At 35.4% G+C, this 18231-nt stretch overlaps 1 protein-coding gene across 1 annotated transcript in view; it reads left to right on the forward strand.

Annotated features, from left to right (window-relative positions):
- Positions 1–18231, forward strand: part of SLC49A4 (solute carrier family 49 member 4) — a 101103-nt gene that overhangs the window by 60745 nt on the left and 22127 nt on the right. The window contains exons 7-8 of the mRNA XM_055568394.1: positions 849–976; positions 17937–18119. Of these exons, the coding sequence (XP_055424369.1) occupies positions 849–976; positions 17937–18119 (311 nt within the window). The remainder of the gene's footprint in view (positions 1–848; positions 977–17936; positions 18120–18231) is intronic.

Raw genomic sequence — 18231 nt, forward strand, 5'->3', positions numbered from 1 at the left:
ATTTTGTAGAATAAATTCAGTATTCTAGAGGTATGTTCTTGCTCTTACAAACCTTACAGTCTGATAGGGAAGAAAAACAATAAATGCAAAAGCAAGAGATATTTCAAAAAATACTGTGGAGAAAATAAAGAGTGTGAGGATGGGGAGGGGAGGGCCATGAGCATGGAGAGCCTTCCTGAACTGAGACCTGAATGACCTAAGGAGTAAGCAGGAGTAAGTCATGTGACAGTCTGGAGATGCCAGCATTCCAGGACAGGGGCAGAAGCTACAGCTGCTATGGGAAACAACCGTAGTATGTAGGAGAAACAGAAGCAGGGCTGTGCAAGTGAAGAATAGTAAGACAAAGGGAAAGTGGAGGCAGAAACCAGATCATATAGGAAGGACCCCAAAGGCTCTGATGTAAGGATTTATATTTGGCTCTAAGTGACTTTGAATTTTGGGAGAGCTGTCTTTGTAAGTTTTTATCAACGTTGGCCCATTTTCTAAGACTAGGACATTATGTGCTCATTAGAGGATGTTTGGAAATTATACAAAAATATACAAAGAAAGTAAAAGTGGCAATTAAAAACTAAGAATCTATCCTGTAACTTATATTAATAGATACATAACAGAGATCATATTTTATGTGTTTTGTAAAAGGAAAGAAAAAATCACAGAGCAACACTTATCACATACAGATACTCACACACACAAACACATAAAATGTATCAGTTTTTAAAAACATAAAAACTTGCTTTTAAAAGAATGCATTGAAATTTTTCAAGATATTATTGTTTAATCAAAGTGTGTCATTCATGCAAAGAGTATTTTAAAAATCCAGCTAGGATTAATACATTGTTTCTTTTCAGGTTTGCAGATTTTATCAGGGGTATGCTGAAACTAATTCTGCTCCTCCTGTTTTCTGGGGCTACACTCTCATCCACGTGGTTCACCCTGACCTGTTTGAACAGCATCACACACCTGCCTTTAACCACAGGTAAACAGACTGTTTTGAATTTTGAATGAATATTTTCAGTTTGTAAAACAATATATACACTGACAGTAGGGCTTTTTCCATAATTGTTATATATACAAAAAAGGTCTCCCTTGTCCAGCTGTCAGACCATAATCCCATCTAAGAAGCAACTGAAAATATTCCCATTGGTATTTTGCATATGGAAATGTATAATATTTTGCCTAAGCTTACATAGCTTGGAAAATCATATCAGAGCATAATACAAAAATTTTTATCTTCTGTATAACCATTACATCATTGTTAAACAGGAAGGGAAATGAACAAAGGCAAAAAGCTATGTTTCAAGTACACACCAGTAAAATTCTTTGAATGAGCAACTATAGGTTTATTTTATATTTAGGCTTTAAAAAAATTTTAATTCAATCTATATAAACTAAAAACAGAAAGAAAAAAAAAAAAAAGTTCACTGTTTCTCCCACCCCTGACCTCTTGCAGCCATCAATCTGTTCTGTTTCTATAAGCTTGGGTTTTTTTGGTTTTTGTTTTTTTGTTTGTTTTTAATTCTACATATAAGCGAAATCATACAGTATTTGTCTTTCTGTATCTGACTTACTTCACTTAGCATAATATCCTCAAGATCAAAACATGTCACAGTTGGCAAGATTTTGTTCTTTATGCCTGAGTAATATTTCTATTGCATATATATTCCACAATTTACCCATTGTTAGAATTAGGTTGCTTCCATATCTTGGCCACTGTAAATAATGCTGCAATGAACATGGGGGTATGGATATCCTTTTGAGCTAATGATTTCCGTTCCTCAGATAAGAAATGAGATTTCTGGATCAAATGGTAGTTCTAATTTTAGTTTTTTGAGGAACCTAAGTACTGTTTTCCAAAGTGGCTGCACTAATTTGCATCCCCACCAACAGTACACAAGGGTTTACCTTTCTCCACATCCTTACCAACACTTGTTATTTCTTATCTTATTGGTGATAGCCATTCTGACAGGTGTGGAGTGATATCTCATTGTGATTTTTGATTGATGTTTCTCTGATGATTAATGACACTGAGTTTCTTTTGCATGTCTGTTGGCCATCTATATGTCTTCTTTGGAAAAATGAGTATTCAGATCTTCTGCCATTTTTTATTGCATTGCTTGCTTTTTAGTACTGAAATGTATGAATTCTTGGTATATTTTAGATATTAGCCCCTTCTCAGATAAATGGTTTGCAATTATTTTCTTCCATTCAGTGGTTGCCTTTTCATTTGTTGATAGCTTCCTTTGCTGTGCAGGAGCTTTTCAATTTGATGTAGTCTCAGTTGTTAATTTTCACTGTTGTTCTTTTGGTGTCAGAATCAAAAAATTATTGCCAAGACCTGTGTCAAGGAGCTTACTGTCTCTTTTATATTCTAAGAGTTTTATGGTTTCAGGTCTTACGGATTCAAATTATGATTTCAAAGTTTTATGGATTCAAGTCTCTGATTCATTTTGTGTTAATTTCTGCATATGGTGTAAGATAGTGATCAAATTTCATTCTTTTGCATGTGGTTGTACCGTTTTCCCAATATCATTTATTGAAGAGGCTGTTCTTCCCCATTGTATATTCCTGGCCTTTTTGTTGTAAATTAATTGACTGTAAGTGTACAGGTTTTATTCTGGGCTCTCTGTTTTGTTCCACTGATCTGTGTCTATATTTTTATGCCAGTACCATACTATTTTAATTACTCTAGCTTTGTTATATAGTTTGAAATCAGGGCATGTGACGCCTCCAGCTTTGTTCCTTTTTTCAAGATTGCTTTAGCTATCCAGGGTCTTCTGTGGTTCCTCCCAATTTTAGGATTGTTTCTTCTATTTAGACTGTAAAAAATGCCACTGGAAGTTTGATAGCTATTGCATTGAATCTGTACATTGCTTTGGGTAGTATGGATATTTTATCAATAGGTATTCTTCCAATCTACGAGCACAGACTATCTGTCCACTTATTGTGTCTTCTTCAATTTCTTTAATTAATGTCATGTAGTTTTCGGTATACAGACCTTTCATCTCCTTGGTTAAACTTATTCCTAGATATTTTATTCTTTTGTTATAATTGTAAATGGGATTTTTTCCTCATTTCTCTTTCAGATAGTTTATTACTAGTATAAAGAAACGCAAGGTTTTGTGTTGATCTTGTAGCCTACAATTTTACTAAATTTATTAGTTCTAACAGTTTTTTGATGGTGTCTTCAGGATTTTCTATGTATAATATCATGTCATCTGCAAATAGTGTCAGTTTTGCTTCTTCCTTCCCTGTTTGGATGCCTTTTTTTTTTCCTTGCCCAATTGCTGTGACTAGGACTTCCAAATACTATGTTGAATAAAAGTGGGGAGAGTGGGCATCCTTGTCTTGTTCCTGATCTTAGAGGAAAAACTTTCAGCTTTTTACCATTGAGTATGATGTTAACTGTGATCTTGTCATGTACAGCCTTTGTTATGTTGAGATACATTCCCTCTGTACCCTCTTTGTTAAGAGCTTTTATCATAAATGGATGTTGAATTTTGTCCAGTGCATTTTCTCTCTCTATCGAGATGACCACAAAGTTTTTCACTCTTCATTTTGTTAACCTGGTGGTTAACATTAACTGGTTTGCAGATGTTGAACTAGTCTTGGATTCTTCGAATAAATCCCACTTGATCATGGTTTATGATTGTTTTAATTTATTGTTAAATTTGGTTTACTAATATTTTGTTGAGGGTTTTTTCATCTATATTCAGCAGGGATATTGGTCTGTAATTTTCCTTTTTTGTGGCATCCTTGTTTGGCTTTGGTATCAGGGTGATTTTGGCCTTTTAAAATGTATTTAGAAATTTCCCCCTCTTCTATTTTTTGGAAGAGTTTGAAAAGGAATTGTGTTAGTTCTCCTTTGAAAGTTTGGTAGAATTCACTAGTGAAGGCTTTTGGTCATGGACTTTTGTTTGTTGAGAGGTTTTTGATTATTGATCCAGTTTTTTTGCTAGCAACTGATCTGTTCAATTTTCTATTTCATCATGATTCAGGCTTTGTAGGTTGTGTATTTCTGGGAATTTACCCATTTCTTCTAGGTTGTCTATTTTGTTGGCATATAATTGTATCATAGTAGTCTCTTATCCTTCGTGTTTCTGATATCAATTATAACATCTCTTTCATTTCTGATTTTATTTATTTGAGTCCTCTCTCTTTTTTTTCTTGGTGAGGTTAGCCAAGGAATACAGTATTGGCAATTTACATATTATTAGCTCATCCAGTTGACCTGAAACATTTATAACTGCAGTTGTTTCTGATTGTTATTAGTATCATTTGGAAATCTATATTAATCTTTCCACGGCTGCTATTAATAAGTTACCACAAATGTTGTTGTTGTTCAGTCACTAAGTCATGTCTGATTCTTTGTGACCCCATGAACAGCAGCATGCCAGGCTTCTCTGTCCATCACTAACTCCCTGCGTTTCCTCAAACTCATGTACATTGATTCGGTGATGCCATCCAACCATCTCATCCTCTGTCGCTCCTTCTCTTGCCCTCAGTTTCCCCCAGCATCAGGGTCTTTTCCAGTGAGTCAACTTTTCAAATCAGCTGGCCAAAGTATTGGAACTTCAGCTTCAGCATCAGTCCTTCCAATGAATATTCAGGGTTGATTTCCTTTAGGATTGACTGGTTTGATCTCCTTGCAGTCCAAGGGACTCTCAAGAGTCTTCTCCAGCACCATAGTTCAAAAGCATCAATTCTTTGGCCTTCAGCCTTCTTTATGGTCCAGCTCTCACATCCATGCATGACTATTGGAAAAACCATACTGCAAATATAGTGACTTTAAAAAACAACACAAATTTATTATCTTACATTTCTGTAAGTTAGAAGTGAGCTTGAATCTCACTAGGCCAAAGTCAAAATGTGGGCAGACTCTAGGGAAGAATTTGTTTCCTTGCCTTCTCTAACTTCTAGAGGCTGCCCATATTCCTTGGCTTGTGGCTCCCTTCCTCTGTCTGTAAAGCTAGCAATAGCAGGTCAGGTCCTCATACTACATCATCTGTTTCTTCCTAACACATCATTCCTTCCTTCATCATTGGTTCCTTCCTTCCCTCTGAACATCATATTCTGCCTCCTTCTTCCACTTTTAAGGATCCTTGTGATTACATTGGGTTTACTCGGATAATCCAAGATAATCTTCTAGTTTTAAAGTCAGCTGATTAGTATCCTTAATTCCATCTGCAGCCTGAATCCTTTTTTGCCATGTATAACATATTCACAGATTCTAGGATCTCACACATGAATATCTTTTAGGGGAAGGAGGGAATATTATTCTGCCTGCCACAGGACCTTTTTAGAATTACTTTGACAGATTATTTTATAAGCCAAGAGGGCTCTGTTGTTGTTTCTTTGCTTTAACAAAAGATTGTTTAAAATGCATATTTTTTATTCCATTTGCAAATCATATTCAGCCACTTTTTAGATTATATGTTTAATTATGGGAATATTTTTTATAAAGGTAGACTGTAGGCTTATTTAATGTAACAAGCACTTATATGGATAGGAATTTGGAGAGTCTGAGAGTGGCTCTGTGGGGACCTGTTACCCAGTGGCATGGATGTTCCATGAGACTCCCTGCATAAGAGGATGATTCCTTTTGGCTGCATGTAATTAATGTATATTATATTTCCCAAGTTGGATTTACATGCTCTGTAATAAAAAGATCAGAAGTTTGCACATCAGAGGCATCAAATCTTTCAAAGACAACCATTTATTTAGGAGTGAGTGTAGTGACAATAGGGCAGTGGGATAAGATATACCCAGCATTACCAAACTGTACCAACCCAGCTGTGGCTATTTAAAAATGAAATAAAAATCCATTTCTTTTAATAGGTGGATATTATTTTTTTAATGGCCACTAAATTATTAAGACATATATATATATATATATATTTATTTATTTATTTATTAAATTGTCTGAGCCTAGATGGACAGGGAGGCCTGGTGTGCTGAGGTTCATGGGGTCGCAAAGAGTCGGACTCGACTGAGTGACTGAACTGAACTGAACTGAACCATGTAATTAACAGAATTGTTAGCTATTTTCTTTGACTTTGAGGCAACACTAAAAAATTACTGAGATACAAATGGTGCTGAAAAGGAAGATTGGAAACCTCTGCTCTGTACATCCTGCTAGTATTCCCTCTTTTCAGTGTTTATTTTTTTGCCTATAAATCCCAGTTGTCCAAAGGAATCTTTTTTGGATACTTCACACTTTTAATATACTAACATTCCTTCATTAGGGTTTTGAGCAATTTTGGCAAGTATTCTGAGCCAGAAATTTTTTTTTATTCTGATGTAGTTTCAAATTTAGCAGTTATTCAGCATTCTGGTGGAACAGTTTTAGTTTACAATTCTTCTTGTTCATGGCATTACACTCAAAAGTTTTTTGTGATACTGTATGTCAAGTATGCATCTGTTAGATTTCACAAGAACACAGTCATGAATACATGATGAACAGACATTTTTCCTTGAATTAAGTGTAGAATATTCATTATAAGATAGTATGTATGTTCATTGAATATCCTATACTTTCTATTTAACTTGATAAAATTAACAGTTTAATCTCTGGATGGCAGCATTATAAATTTAGTTTTCACCTCCTTTTTTGTCTGGACTTGTAACAGTGAGCTTGTTTTACTTTTATAATCAGAAAGCATATATATTAATATATTTGAAAACTATACATCTTTTTAAATCTTTAAAGGAAATTGATGTAATTGATCCCAGTCAAGACTTATTTTCCCATTCTGTCCTTAAAAATAATTATGTTGGACAGAAAGGAAAGCAGAATTCTGAAATAAACCAAGGCTAGAATTGAGAAATTGAGTTTGAGGTAGATGTCCTAACCACTGAATTAATAAATTCTCCTGTTTTCAAATGTCAGTTTATTAATGTCACTTAGAAGCTCCCGAATGATACATTTTTAACTTACAAATACACTGGATTAAGGTCTAGATTTGTTCACATACATTCTCTGAATTATCAGAGTATTGTTTTCTCTTTCTCCATACTTACCAATTAGTAATTACTTAGTATATGTCTTATCTTCGTATCAGCCTGGAAATATGGAGCACGGACTTTTGCCGTATAAATTCTGACCCCAGCTCCACCCTAGTACCTAGCACAAGCCCTGAGTAATGAATGAATGAGTGAATGAAGTATATTTTATCTCCATTTTGAATCTCAATAGGTAAGACTTATTGCCAATAATAGTCAGTAAGCTTGGCCACTCCTTATTATTCAGCACTAGCTATAGGAAGGTCAAAGGGCACATTTTAATAGAACAATGGAGAATTTGAATAAATCTGTCACAGATACTCTTTCTTACTGCCTTTGTAAAAGTCTGACCTAATTCCTTTGAAGTAAAAAGGTTTGATGAAAGGGAACTTAGTACAAAATCTAATTATAGACACATCTAGACCTTTAGGCTGATATTTCAAGTCAGTGATGGCAAATTCATGTTTTTTTTTAAAACCAGAGTCGTTCTTTTTTTAATCAGGAAAATGTCTAGTCTTTTCCCAATTTTTAGCAAAATTAGTATTTCTACTATTACTTTTTATAAATCAGAAGAATCTGCGTGAAAAGTATTTGAAAATATACACCTTAATTATAACAACATAATAAATTAAAAGCTATTAATTTTGTTCAACCAACGTGTTGTAAGTGCTACTACTGCTAGAACCTTCCAATGCAATTTTTTTGTAGTTCACTGATCTTGATATTACTGTTGCCATCTCTTCAGAAGAAAAACTGGTTTATTGCATTCTATCTCAAGGTGTTCTATTTTCATATGTGTACAAACATCCTCTTGAAGGTTCTCAGTGGTATGCTTCTAATATTTCTGTAGGGAAACTCAATATTTAATATTGTATTATGTCTTCATTAATTGAATTAGCTGTAATAGGGAAATAAATAAACTCATGATTAGACATGTTTCAAAATCTTGACTCTTATGCTAAAATAAAACTATGAAAATACATTATTCACCTTATCTGGGAAATAGATGTCTAGCCTTGCTAGCCACAATTCACATGCCATTTTTCACTGAACAGATGAGTACTTTGAAAATGACATTTTGAAAAATGTTAGCACTTTGGTGTTGAGTTTGTTGAAATAATGTAATTTAACTGTTTAACAGAAGATGCTTTGGGAGAGGTTCTTTAATGCAAGTTCCTAGAATGCCACGGTGGTGATAATGGGTAGGGGGGGCATAAGAGGGAGATGATTAGCTAGACAGAAATCCCTTGAGGGTGATAGCCCATTAAAAGCTGACTTCAAATGGTAATTGAAGAAAGGGAATATATATGTTTGTATTGAAAATCATGTGAAATGTATAGACTAGAAAGTATCCTCTTCATATATTTTCATGCATTTTACCTTTGTTAAGATAATTATGTCTGATTTTAATAGCATGCAAAGAGATAAAAACAAACACTTGCCCAAAAATGAGAAAACTCAGAAAGGGTGATGAGCATAATTAAAGAAATGCACATTATTAAGGAAATTAGAGATTTTAAGCTTTAAAGAAAGAAGGCTAAGTAGTCAATTATTATTTTCAGTTTTATGAACTAAAAGTGAATTACTCATGTTCGTGACTGATTAAGGGGCAAAAATAGAACAGGGATTAAAAGACGAGAATGGATTTATGAAAGGCTCAGCGAAATGCTTCTTACTGAAGAAGGTCTTGTAATTAATATTCATCCATGGAGATTTTCAAGGGAAACAAGTCTTCAGGTAGAACCTGTGTTTCTTGAAGGTGGAGGGTTTGACCAGATGGTAAATGTTCCATGATTTAATAGCACATTGCCTTCTGCGGAACCACATGTCATTCTTTGGGAGCTTAAAAGTTGCTGATAAACCTCGACCTACGATGTCTCATTTCCCAACCAGTCTACTCTGGGCCCACTGTTTCAGAGGATTATTAGTTGTGCTTCATTTCTGCAAGATAATAACTATGCTTTCCAGCCATAAGGGACTGTAAACATAACAGTCAGTCTTTATAGGGCTGAATTCTGCCAACAAAGGGTCTAAACAAGAGACACACACAAATTAATAACATGCAGAAAGAAAACCATCACCATGAATGAATACTGCAGCAAAATTTGCCCCCTCCTCTTTTGAAACCCTTTCAGGTATTGCATGTTTAAATTAGTGATGGGTCATTAAGGCCACAGCAGTCATTTTTAGGAAGAATAACTGAGGCTGAGTTGAAAGGCACAGTTCAGTGATATAGAAATATGTATTAGTATGTGTGTATATATAAATGTACATATGTATTCTATATATTCAATATGCTCAAAATGTATGAGGAACAATAGTTAGCAAACTTTTGAATGTTTACCATGTGTCTTTACATATATATCTTTATTTCCAAAAGGAGTATTTTCACTTGCAATGTCAAGTTTTAGTTTTTATAAATATTTTTAATAAAGGTCTAATCTATAATAATTCCTAGTTAAGTTTCCTAACTTTTATCATGAAGTAAAAATTCAGTCCATATGCACAATATTAAAAATTTGTCCAATAAAGTGTATTAATGTTAATAAACCTGTTCTTTAGGGAAATTTCTTGACTCTACTCCTTAAAATAATTTATGATTAAAATATTGTTATTTTATAATCCTTGTTTCATATTTATAATGCTTCTTAATAAAACTGTAAAAAAGTTTCTGTTATTATCCTCTATGAAGCACCTTTAAGATTTTATTTTTAATATCCTAGTTAAACTTTCTACCTACATGTATCTAAATTTGTTATTGATCTGCTTAAATGAACCTTAGTCATCATCTGATATAACTTATTCAATAAATGAGCTCTTCCATTACAACCCAGATATATGTTCATATGGCCACAACTTTAATGAAAACCTCCCTTTTTTAAAATTTTATTTTTAATTGAAGGATAATTACAGTATTGTGTTGGTTTCTGCCATACATCAGCATGAATCAGCCATAGGTATACATATGTCCCGTCCTTCAAGTCAGTGATGGCAAATTCATGTTTCTTTTTTTTAACCAGAGTCATTCTTTTTTTAATCAGGAAAATGTCTAGTCCTCCCTCCCACCTCCACCCCATCCCACCCCTCTAGGTGGTCACAGAGCCCCAGTCTGAGCTCCCTGAGTCACACAGCAAATTCCCACTGGCTGGCTGTTTTACATATGGCAGTGTGTATGTTTCCGTGCCGCTCTCTCCATTCATCCCGCCCTCTTCTCCCCCAACTGGGTCCACAAGTCTGTGCTCTATGTCCATGTCTGCATTGCTGCCCTGCAAATAGGTTCATCAGTACCATCTTTCTAGAGTCCATATATATGTGTTAATATATGATATTTATTTTTCTCTTTCTGATTTATTTTACTCTGTATAATAGACTCTATATTCATCTACCTCATTAGAACTGACTCAAATGCATTCCTTTTTAATGGCTGAGTAATATTCCACTGTATGTATGTGTGTGTGTATATATATATATATATATATATATATATATGTACCACAGCTTCTTCATCCATTCATCTGTCAATGGACATCCAGGTTGCTTCCATGTCCTAGCTATTGTAAATAGTACTGCAATGAACATTGGGGTCCATGTGTCTTTTTCAGTTATGATTTTCTCAGGGTATATGCCCAATAGTGGGATTGTTGGGTCAGATGATAGTTTTATTCCTAGTTTTTAAAGGAATCTCCATGCTGTCCTCCATAGTGGCTGCATCAATTTATATTCCCACCAACAGTGCAAAAAGGTTCCCTTTCCTCCACACTCTCTCCAGCTTTTATTGTTTGCAGATTTTTTTGATGATGGCCATTCTGACCAGTGTGAGGTAATATCTCACTGTAGTTTTGATTTGCAGTTCTCTAATAATGAGCTATATTGAGCATCTTTTCATGTGTTTATTATCTATTGGTATGTGTTCTTTGGTGGAGAAGGCAATGGCACCCCACTCCAGTACTCTTGCCTGGAGAATCCCATGGACGGAGGAGCCTGGTAGGCTGCAGTCCATGGGGTTGCTAAGAGTCAGACACGACTGAGCGACTTCACTTTCACCTTTCACTTTCATGCACTGGAGAAGGAAATGGCAACCCACTCCAGTGTTCTTGCCTGAAGAATCCCAGGGACAGGGAAGCCTGGTGGGCTGCTGTTTATGGGGTCGCACAGGGTCGGACACGACTGAAGCGACTTAGCAGCAGTAGCAGCTGTGTTCTTTGGAGACATATCAGTTTAGGTCTTCTGCCCACTTTTTGATTGAGTTGTTTTTCTGGTATTGAGTTGCATTAGCTGCTTGAAAACCTCCCTTGTACCCAGCAAACCCACACTTCTGTCAACAACATAGGAAAATTAAGAAGTTGGGTTCTGAACATTCATCTTTGAGTATATGGCTAGAGCCTTGTTTAGCTCTCATGGGAAAGCTGTATTACAGTATCATAGATATCTGCTAAATAAAGTGAGCACCAGAAATACTAAAGAAATCCTAGTGCATATTCTACAAAGGGCTTAGCAGTTGGTTTCCTTTTTGTCTTTTTATGAACGGGATTATACTGTTTTTAAAAAAAAAAAACAAAACAAAAAACCTCCCTTGTTAATCAGCTCTGGATCCTAGGAAATTTTCTTCCTATCAAGCTGTAACTCATTTGGAGCAACACATCTCCCACAGAGCAACTTGGCCACATTCCACTTCCATTGGCAGCTCTCAGAACACTTGAAGATACCAGTCATGTCTCCATTAGCCGTTAATCTAAACACTCCCCAATTCTCATAACCTTTCCTCATACATGGATTCCATACCACTAACCAGCATAGTCACTGCCTTCTAAACCTACCATAGCTTGTCGGGACCCTCCTTAAACAGCATTACTAGAATTTAGCACTTTCCCTGCTGCTTTTGTTGTTGTTTAGTCTTTTTAATTGTGTTCAACTCTTTTCTGACCCTGTAGACTGGAGCCCACCAGGCTCCTCTGTCCATGGCTGCACTTGGCACCCAGTGGTAGGAGGCTGTGGCTTCTCCTTGCCTTTTTTGCTTCTTTTAAAGAGAATGAAGTAGAATTATCTTAATGCTGTGTGTATAAATGGCTGCTGAGCCCACAGGTGTCTGTCATATTCCTTTAGATTAGGAATGATTTGAGGTTAGTGTCCTATTTACTGTTCCAGCATAGCTGCTTGCATATACAAGGCACTTGATAAATGATTTTGCAGGAAAGCTTAAGCTAAGTTTTCCCTTTTATATACCTAAGCAATAATTCTTGAGCCCATTTTACATTTATCATGATTAAAGTTCATTGTTTTTGTCTGTAACCTTTTGGTGTTCTGTTTTTGATTCTGTTATCTGTCTTCTGTGCAGTCACTTCCAGCTTTTTGTGTGGAATACAGATTTGAGAAGCATTCCTTTTGTGTCAGTGCCACTGGATAAAAGAAATAAGAGAAAACTACTTTTTTCAGTCTGATACAGTGGCTTGGTGGGAAGTACACTTGATTCTGTAGATTTAATTATACTATTGTTATTAACACTGCTAACCTAACATTGGGTCTCCCTGGTGGCTCATTCTGTAAAGAATCATTCTGATTCTCGGAAATCAGTTACTTTGTCTTACTTTACCTGCCTCAAAGAGTTAATAGGGTGGTCAAATATGACAGTATATTTAAAAGCAGTTTTAAAAGGTGTTTTAGAAATTATATAAATCCAAGATTTGAAGTTGTTATTGTTTTTGATGATATCTTGAGAATCTTATTAAATGTTCCATAGAAATAGTTCTCTGAAATTTTATGATTTGTTTTATAACTGCTAATCACCTAAGGTTTGAGTGTCTTGGCTAATAAAAATGTATTATTCACACATAGTTTTACTTCCCAAAAGTCTAGTAATTTAGTTTGTCATTGGAAATGGGTGGAGAGAAGAGTTCTTTCAGGGTTATGATCTTAGTATTCTTGAAAAACATGCATTTAAGTGGGATTACAATAAACTGTGGAAAATTCTTCAAGAGATGGGAATACCAGACCACCTGACCTGCCTCTTGAGAAACCTATATGCAGGTCAGGAAGCAACAGTTAGAACTGGACATGGAACAATAGACTGATTCCAAATAGGAAAAGGAGTACATCAAGGCTGTATATTGTCACCCTGCTTATTTAACTTATATGCTGAGTACATCATGAGAAACACTGGGCTGGAAGAAGCACAAGCCAGAATCAAGATTGCCGGGAGAAATATCAATAACATCAGATATGCAGATGACACCACCCTTATGGCAGAAAGTGAAGAGGAACTAAAAAGCCTCTTGATGAAAGTGAAAGAGGAGAGTGAAACGGTTGGCTTAAAGCTCAACATTCAGAAAACAAAGATCATGGAATCTGGTCCCATCACTTCATGGCAAATAGATGGTAAACAGTGGAAACAGTGTCAGACTTTATTTTTTTGGGCTCCAAAATCACTGCAGATGGTGATTGCAGCCATGAAATTAAAAGACACTTACTCCTTGGAAGGAAAGTTATGACCAACCTAGATAGCATATTCAAAACCAGAGACATTACTTTGCCAACAAAGGTCTGTCTAGTCAAGGCTGTGGTTTTTCTAGTGGTCATGTATGGATGTGAGAGTTGGACTGTGAAGAAAGCTGAGCACTGAAGAATTGATGCTTTTGAACTGTGGTGTTGGAGAAGGCCCTTGAGAGTCCCTTGGACTGCAAGGAGATCCAACCAATCCATTCTAAAGGAGATCAGTCCTGGGTGTTCTTTGGAAGGACTGATGCTAAAGCTGAAACTCCAATACTTTGGCCACCTCATGGGAAGAGTTGACTCATTGGAAAAGACTCTGATGCTGGGAGGGATTGGGGTCAGGAGGAAAAGGGGATGACAGAGGATGAGATGGCTGGATGGCATCACCGACTTGATGGACGTGAATTTGAGTGAACTCCGGGAGTTGGTGATGGACAGGGAGGCCTGGCGTGCTGCAATTCATGGGGTCGCAAAGAGTCGGACACGACTGAGCGACTAAACTGAACTGAAGTGAAGTTATTTGGTGGTACACAGGTCTTTGTTTTTGGCAATGTAAATTACAAGCCTATGAAATTTTATTAACTTCTTGGAGAAAAATTCTGCATCAGCATTGTGTTTTGTTCTACTAAATTACCTTGACTTTTTAATTGATAGGCAGTTTACTTTAATTTTAGTATCAGTACTATAGAAAGTCATGGAAATATTTAATGATCATGTGGTTTGAACCCTCTGACGAGCAGCAAATTATCTTGTCTGCCTGACTTTTAATAGATGACTTTCACCCACTGGATCTGCCCAACTAATGTGTAAAGATACTGTACCAGACTCTAAACTGAAAATTCAAATGGAAGTCAAATTCAGACTCATAATAATCAGCTTTTACTTTGTGCATGTCCCAGAATACTGGGAAAAATATTAAATCAATCCAGACACAGATAGTTTTCCCTCATTCTGATTATGAGGATCTTAATTTAACCCTTTCCTGTGTAAATTATTTTGATTCTTTAATTTCTATGATAACAAGTTATTTCATAAATCCATTTAGCATAAAGCAATCTCGTGATCAACATTTTTATAGTAATTCAAGAAACAAACACTGCGAATGAGAGAATTGAATGAACGTACTTGGTTTCTTTTTTATTTCTGTCCTCTGAAGTTATATCAGCAGTCTTAGCCCACTTATCCTACATATAACAAGAATTTTAATAAATGAAGTGGGAATATTTATGTCAAGGATCCTGGACCAAGGCTGGATTATATGGATCCTGGATGTAGACATCAGGTGTGTGAGTCAGCTCTCACACTGATAACCATTTCTGAGTCAAGGAGCTAACAAAATTGCATAAAGTGGAGTTGGATCAGCTGCCAGTTAATTAGTTTACAATGACATTTCTCTTTTTATTTTATTAAATAGGTAAAATAGACACATAGTAAAAACTAAGTTCAAAAAAGCAGAAAAGGGTATACAGTGAAAAATGTCTACTATCCTATGGCCCCCAATTTCCCTCTGTAGCAGCAACCCTGAATGTCAGTTTCTTAGGTATTTCCAGAAAATTCTATACATTTATAAATAACTGTGTGTGTGTGTGCGCGCGCGCGCGCGTGTGTGCACGTGCACATGTGCGTGTGTGTGTATACCTTACACTGTTCTGTACTTTTTTCATTTATATATTTTTGCTGTCATTACCATCAGCAAATACAGTTGTTTCATTTTTAATGGTTGCGTAGGATACCTTTGTTTGGATGTTTGATAAATTTTTAAATAACCAACTCACAATTGGTGGACATCAAGCTAGTTTTTAATGTTTTCATACTACAAACAATATTGCAGTGAGTGTTCTGTATATACGTGTACTGCATAGCTGTGGGATAAATTCCTAGAAGTGGAATTTCTGGATCAAAGAGTAAGTGCATTATTTGATAGATGTTCCCAAATTACCCACTACAAGATGAACTGTTTACAGTTTCATTCACAGTGGTTTTCAGACAGGATTCCCAGCTTCACCAGCCTCTACTTTTCTGAGACATCTCATGCCTCTTTTTTTTCCCACACCATGCTTGATAAAAATCAGTAAAGTCAAATCTCTTTTCAAGACTCTACTGACAGTCCCCTTTGACCGTGTCCTCATTTCACCTTATCATTCTTTGTTTCCAACATGCAATTATTTTATTAGATTATGATTACTTTTCAGTTATCACACTTTAATTTTCCTGATTACAAATTGCATGTGAGGGTATATTTCCTTCAGAAATATAAACGTCAAAGGGATTATTTTTAAGCATATTTTCTAAAAACAGCTAATTCCATTAGTGGTTTGTGAACACTTTCTTAGAAGTTGCACTCAGTTCTTAAGCGTTTGCGTTTTCTTATCACTTATTTCAGTGTTTTATCATTGTATTTATTTATTTTTTATTGAAGTATAGTTTATTTATATTGTGTTAATTTCTGCTGTACAGCAAAGTGATTCGGTTATAAATATATATACATTCTTTTTTAATCTTCTTTTCCATTATGGTTTATCATAGGATATTGAATATAGTTCTCTGTGTTATAGTCAATGTTTTATCATCTTTACCATCTAGGATTATCTGTTTTGGGGTCAGTAGTAGTCTCTGCTCTGATTACCATGACTAACCATAAGTTAGTATAAAGTGTTTTTTAGATAGAATACACTTCTATAAAGCTACCAGTGATATTCTGTCTCTAGATTTCCTAATGTACACTAATGAGTCATGTGTAAGGAGAATGTGTTGTTGATTTGTGTGATCTGTGTCCAGCAAACATACAATAAGCGTGAGGTGTTGGGTTTTAAGAAACTCTTGAAAATTGCATTAGGTTTTAAATATGTTTATTGTGTCTATTAGATGCTTCCCTTTAACCCTGTGTCTAATCTGGTCATCACTTTAGCCAGCAGGGTGTCCTTTATTCACCATCATCCTTTTGTCCTCTGTTTCCATGTGTCTTCTAATCAAAGAAAGCCTAAGTAATCACCAACTATTTGTGATAATAGAATGTGAAAAATATCTTATAGTCATGAAAGGCCAGTGTAATTGGAGGAGGAAGTATGAGCTGAGATTAATTAGAGAAATGCTGTTAGGAAACAGTGGATGCAGATTTTTTTTTAATTTCTCCAACAATGTTAGGGATTATTAATGATTGCAATTGAGTATGGTAAATTCTGGTAATTTGATATTAGTTCTATGAATAATACATAACAGATTTAGAGTAATTCCCTCACTTTCTTCTGTTCCTCAATAGAAATTTTTTTCTTAACAAATATTTTTATTAAAAATATTTTCCTGGTAACTTTAAGGTTAAAATAATTGCTACTCACTATCATCAGTGGACATGATATACTAATTAGTCCAATGGGAGATGTTTTAGGTTTCTAAATAGGATATCTTTCTTTCCTCATTGATTCTGTGGTTTAGTCGCTAAGTCGTTTCTGACTCTTGTGACATGTGGTCTGTAGCCCACCAGTCTCCTCTGTCCATAGGATTTTCCAGGCAAGAATACTGGAGGGGGTTGCCATTTCCTTCTCCAGGGGATCTTCCCAACCCAGGGATCGAACCCAGGCCTACTGCACTGCAGGCAGATTCTTCACCGACCAGCTACCAAGAAAGCCCATTGATTCTGTATTCACCTTCAGATTAACATTTTTGAAGATTTGTATGCAGACAGTAGCATTAATATAATTATTTGGAGTGGGGCACATTTCTCTAACCATTCCTCTAAGAATAAGAACAGTGGCCTTGTTCAAAATTTTCACTATAGATTGAGTTCATAGGCTATTTATAGGCTAATCTGGGATCCCAGCCACTATTAATTATACATTTCTAGGTGAAATTTTTTTTTCTATGTTCCAAAAATGTCATGTATTTAAAAAAAATTCTTGACCTGAAACTCATTCTAAAATTGAGGACTATTTCTATTTTAAGTGTTTCTCCAGGAATTACATAGTAGATAACTTTTATTTTGTGTTTGAAGGCTGTTATTAAACAGTCTTAAAATATGTAATTTTCAGTAATAATTAATGTCGCTTACATCTTTTCTTAGATTTTAAGTTTTCTTTAAAATTATAGAATGAGTCTAGGTTTTGTGTTAAGTTGCTATATTTTATCTGTCCCTCAATATGCCAGGAGTGTGACTCAGGGGGAAGAACCCTTTAAATTGTAACAGTTAAAATTGGTTTTGTGCTTTGGAGTAATCCACCAAAAAGATAAAGCAAATAAACTGGTAATCATTCCAGCTATAAAACCTTTTCCTATATACTCCCCAAAACCCAAGCGAAGAGCTGACAGATATGTGACGCTTTACCCAACTTCATCACTTGCCACTGAGAAGAGGTAAAATTCCAGAGGTAATACTCGTGAAAGAGACACCAGAACATCCATCTGATATGACTCACTGCCACTCCTGTGAAACTGAAATGTTTGTGTTTTTATTTTAGTGACGTTGTACGCCTCCTGTATTCTCCTGGGAGTGTTCCTGAATAGCAGTATACCTATATTTTTTGAGCTTTTTGTGGAAACTGTCTACCCAGTTCCAGAAGGAATTACTTGTGGAGCTGTCACGTTTTTAAGTAATATGTTCATGGGAGTACTTTTGTTTTTTCTCACATTTTATCACACAGGTAAGAAAGTTGACTCTTCATTTACTATCTAAATGTGTCCATTAGGAGCGAGGTTTGTGGTGCTAATGTTTAGAGAATTATGTGACGAGTTCTAAGGTAAATCACTTGATTT

Source organism: Bubalus kerabau, chromosome 2, assembly GCF_029407905.1.
Source record: "Bubalus kerabau isolate K-KA32 ecotype Philippines breed swamp buffalo chromosome 2, PCC_UOA_SB_1v2, whole genome shotgun sequence".
NCBI classification, from domain to species: domain Eukaryota; kingdom Metazoa; phylum Chordata; class Mammalia; order Artiodactyla; family Bovidae; genus Bubalus; species Bubalus kerabau.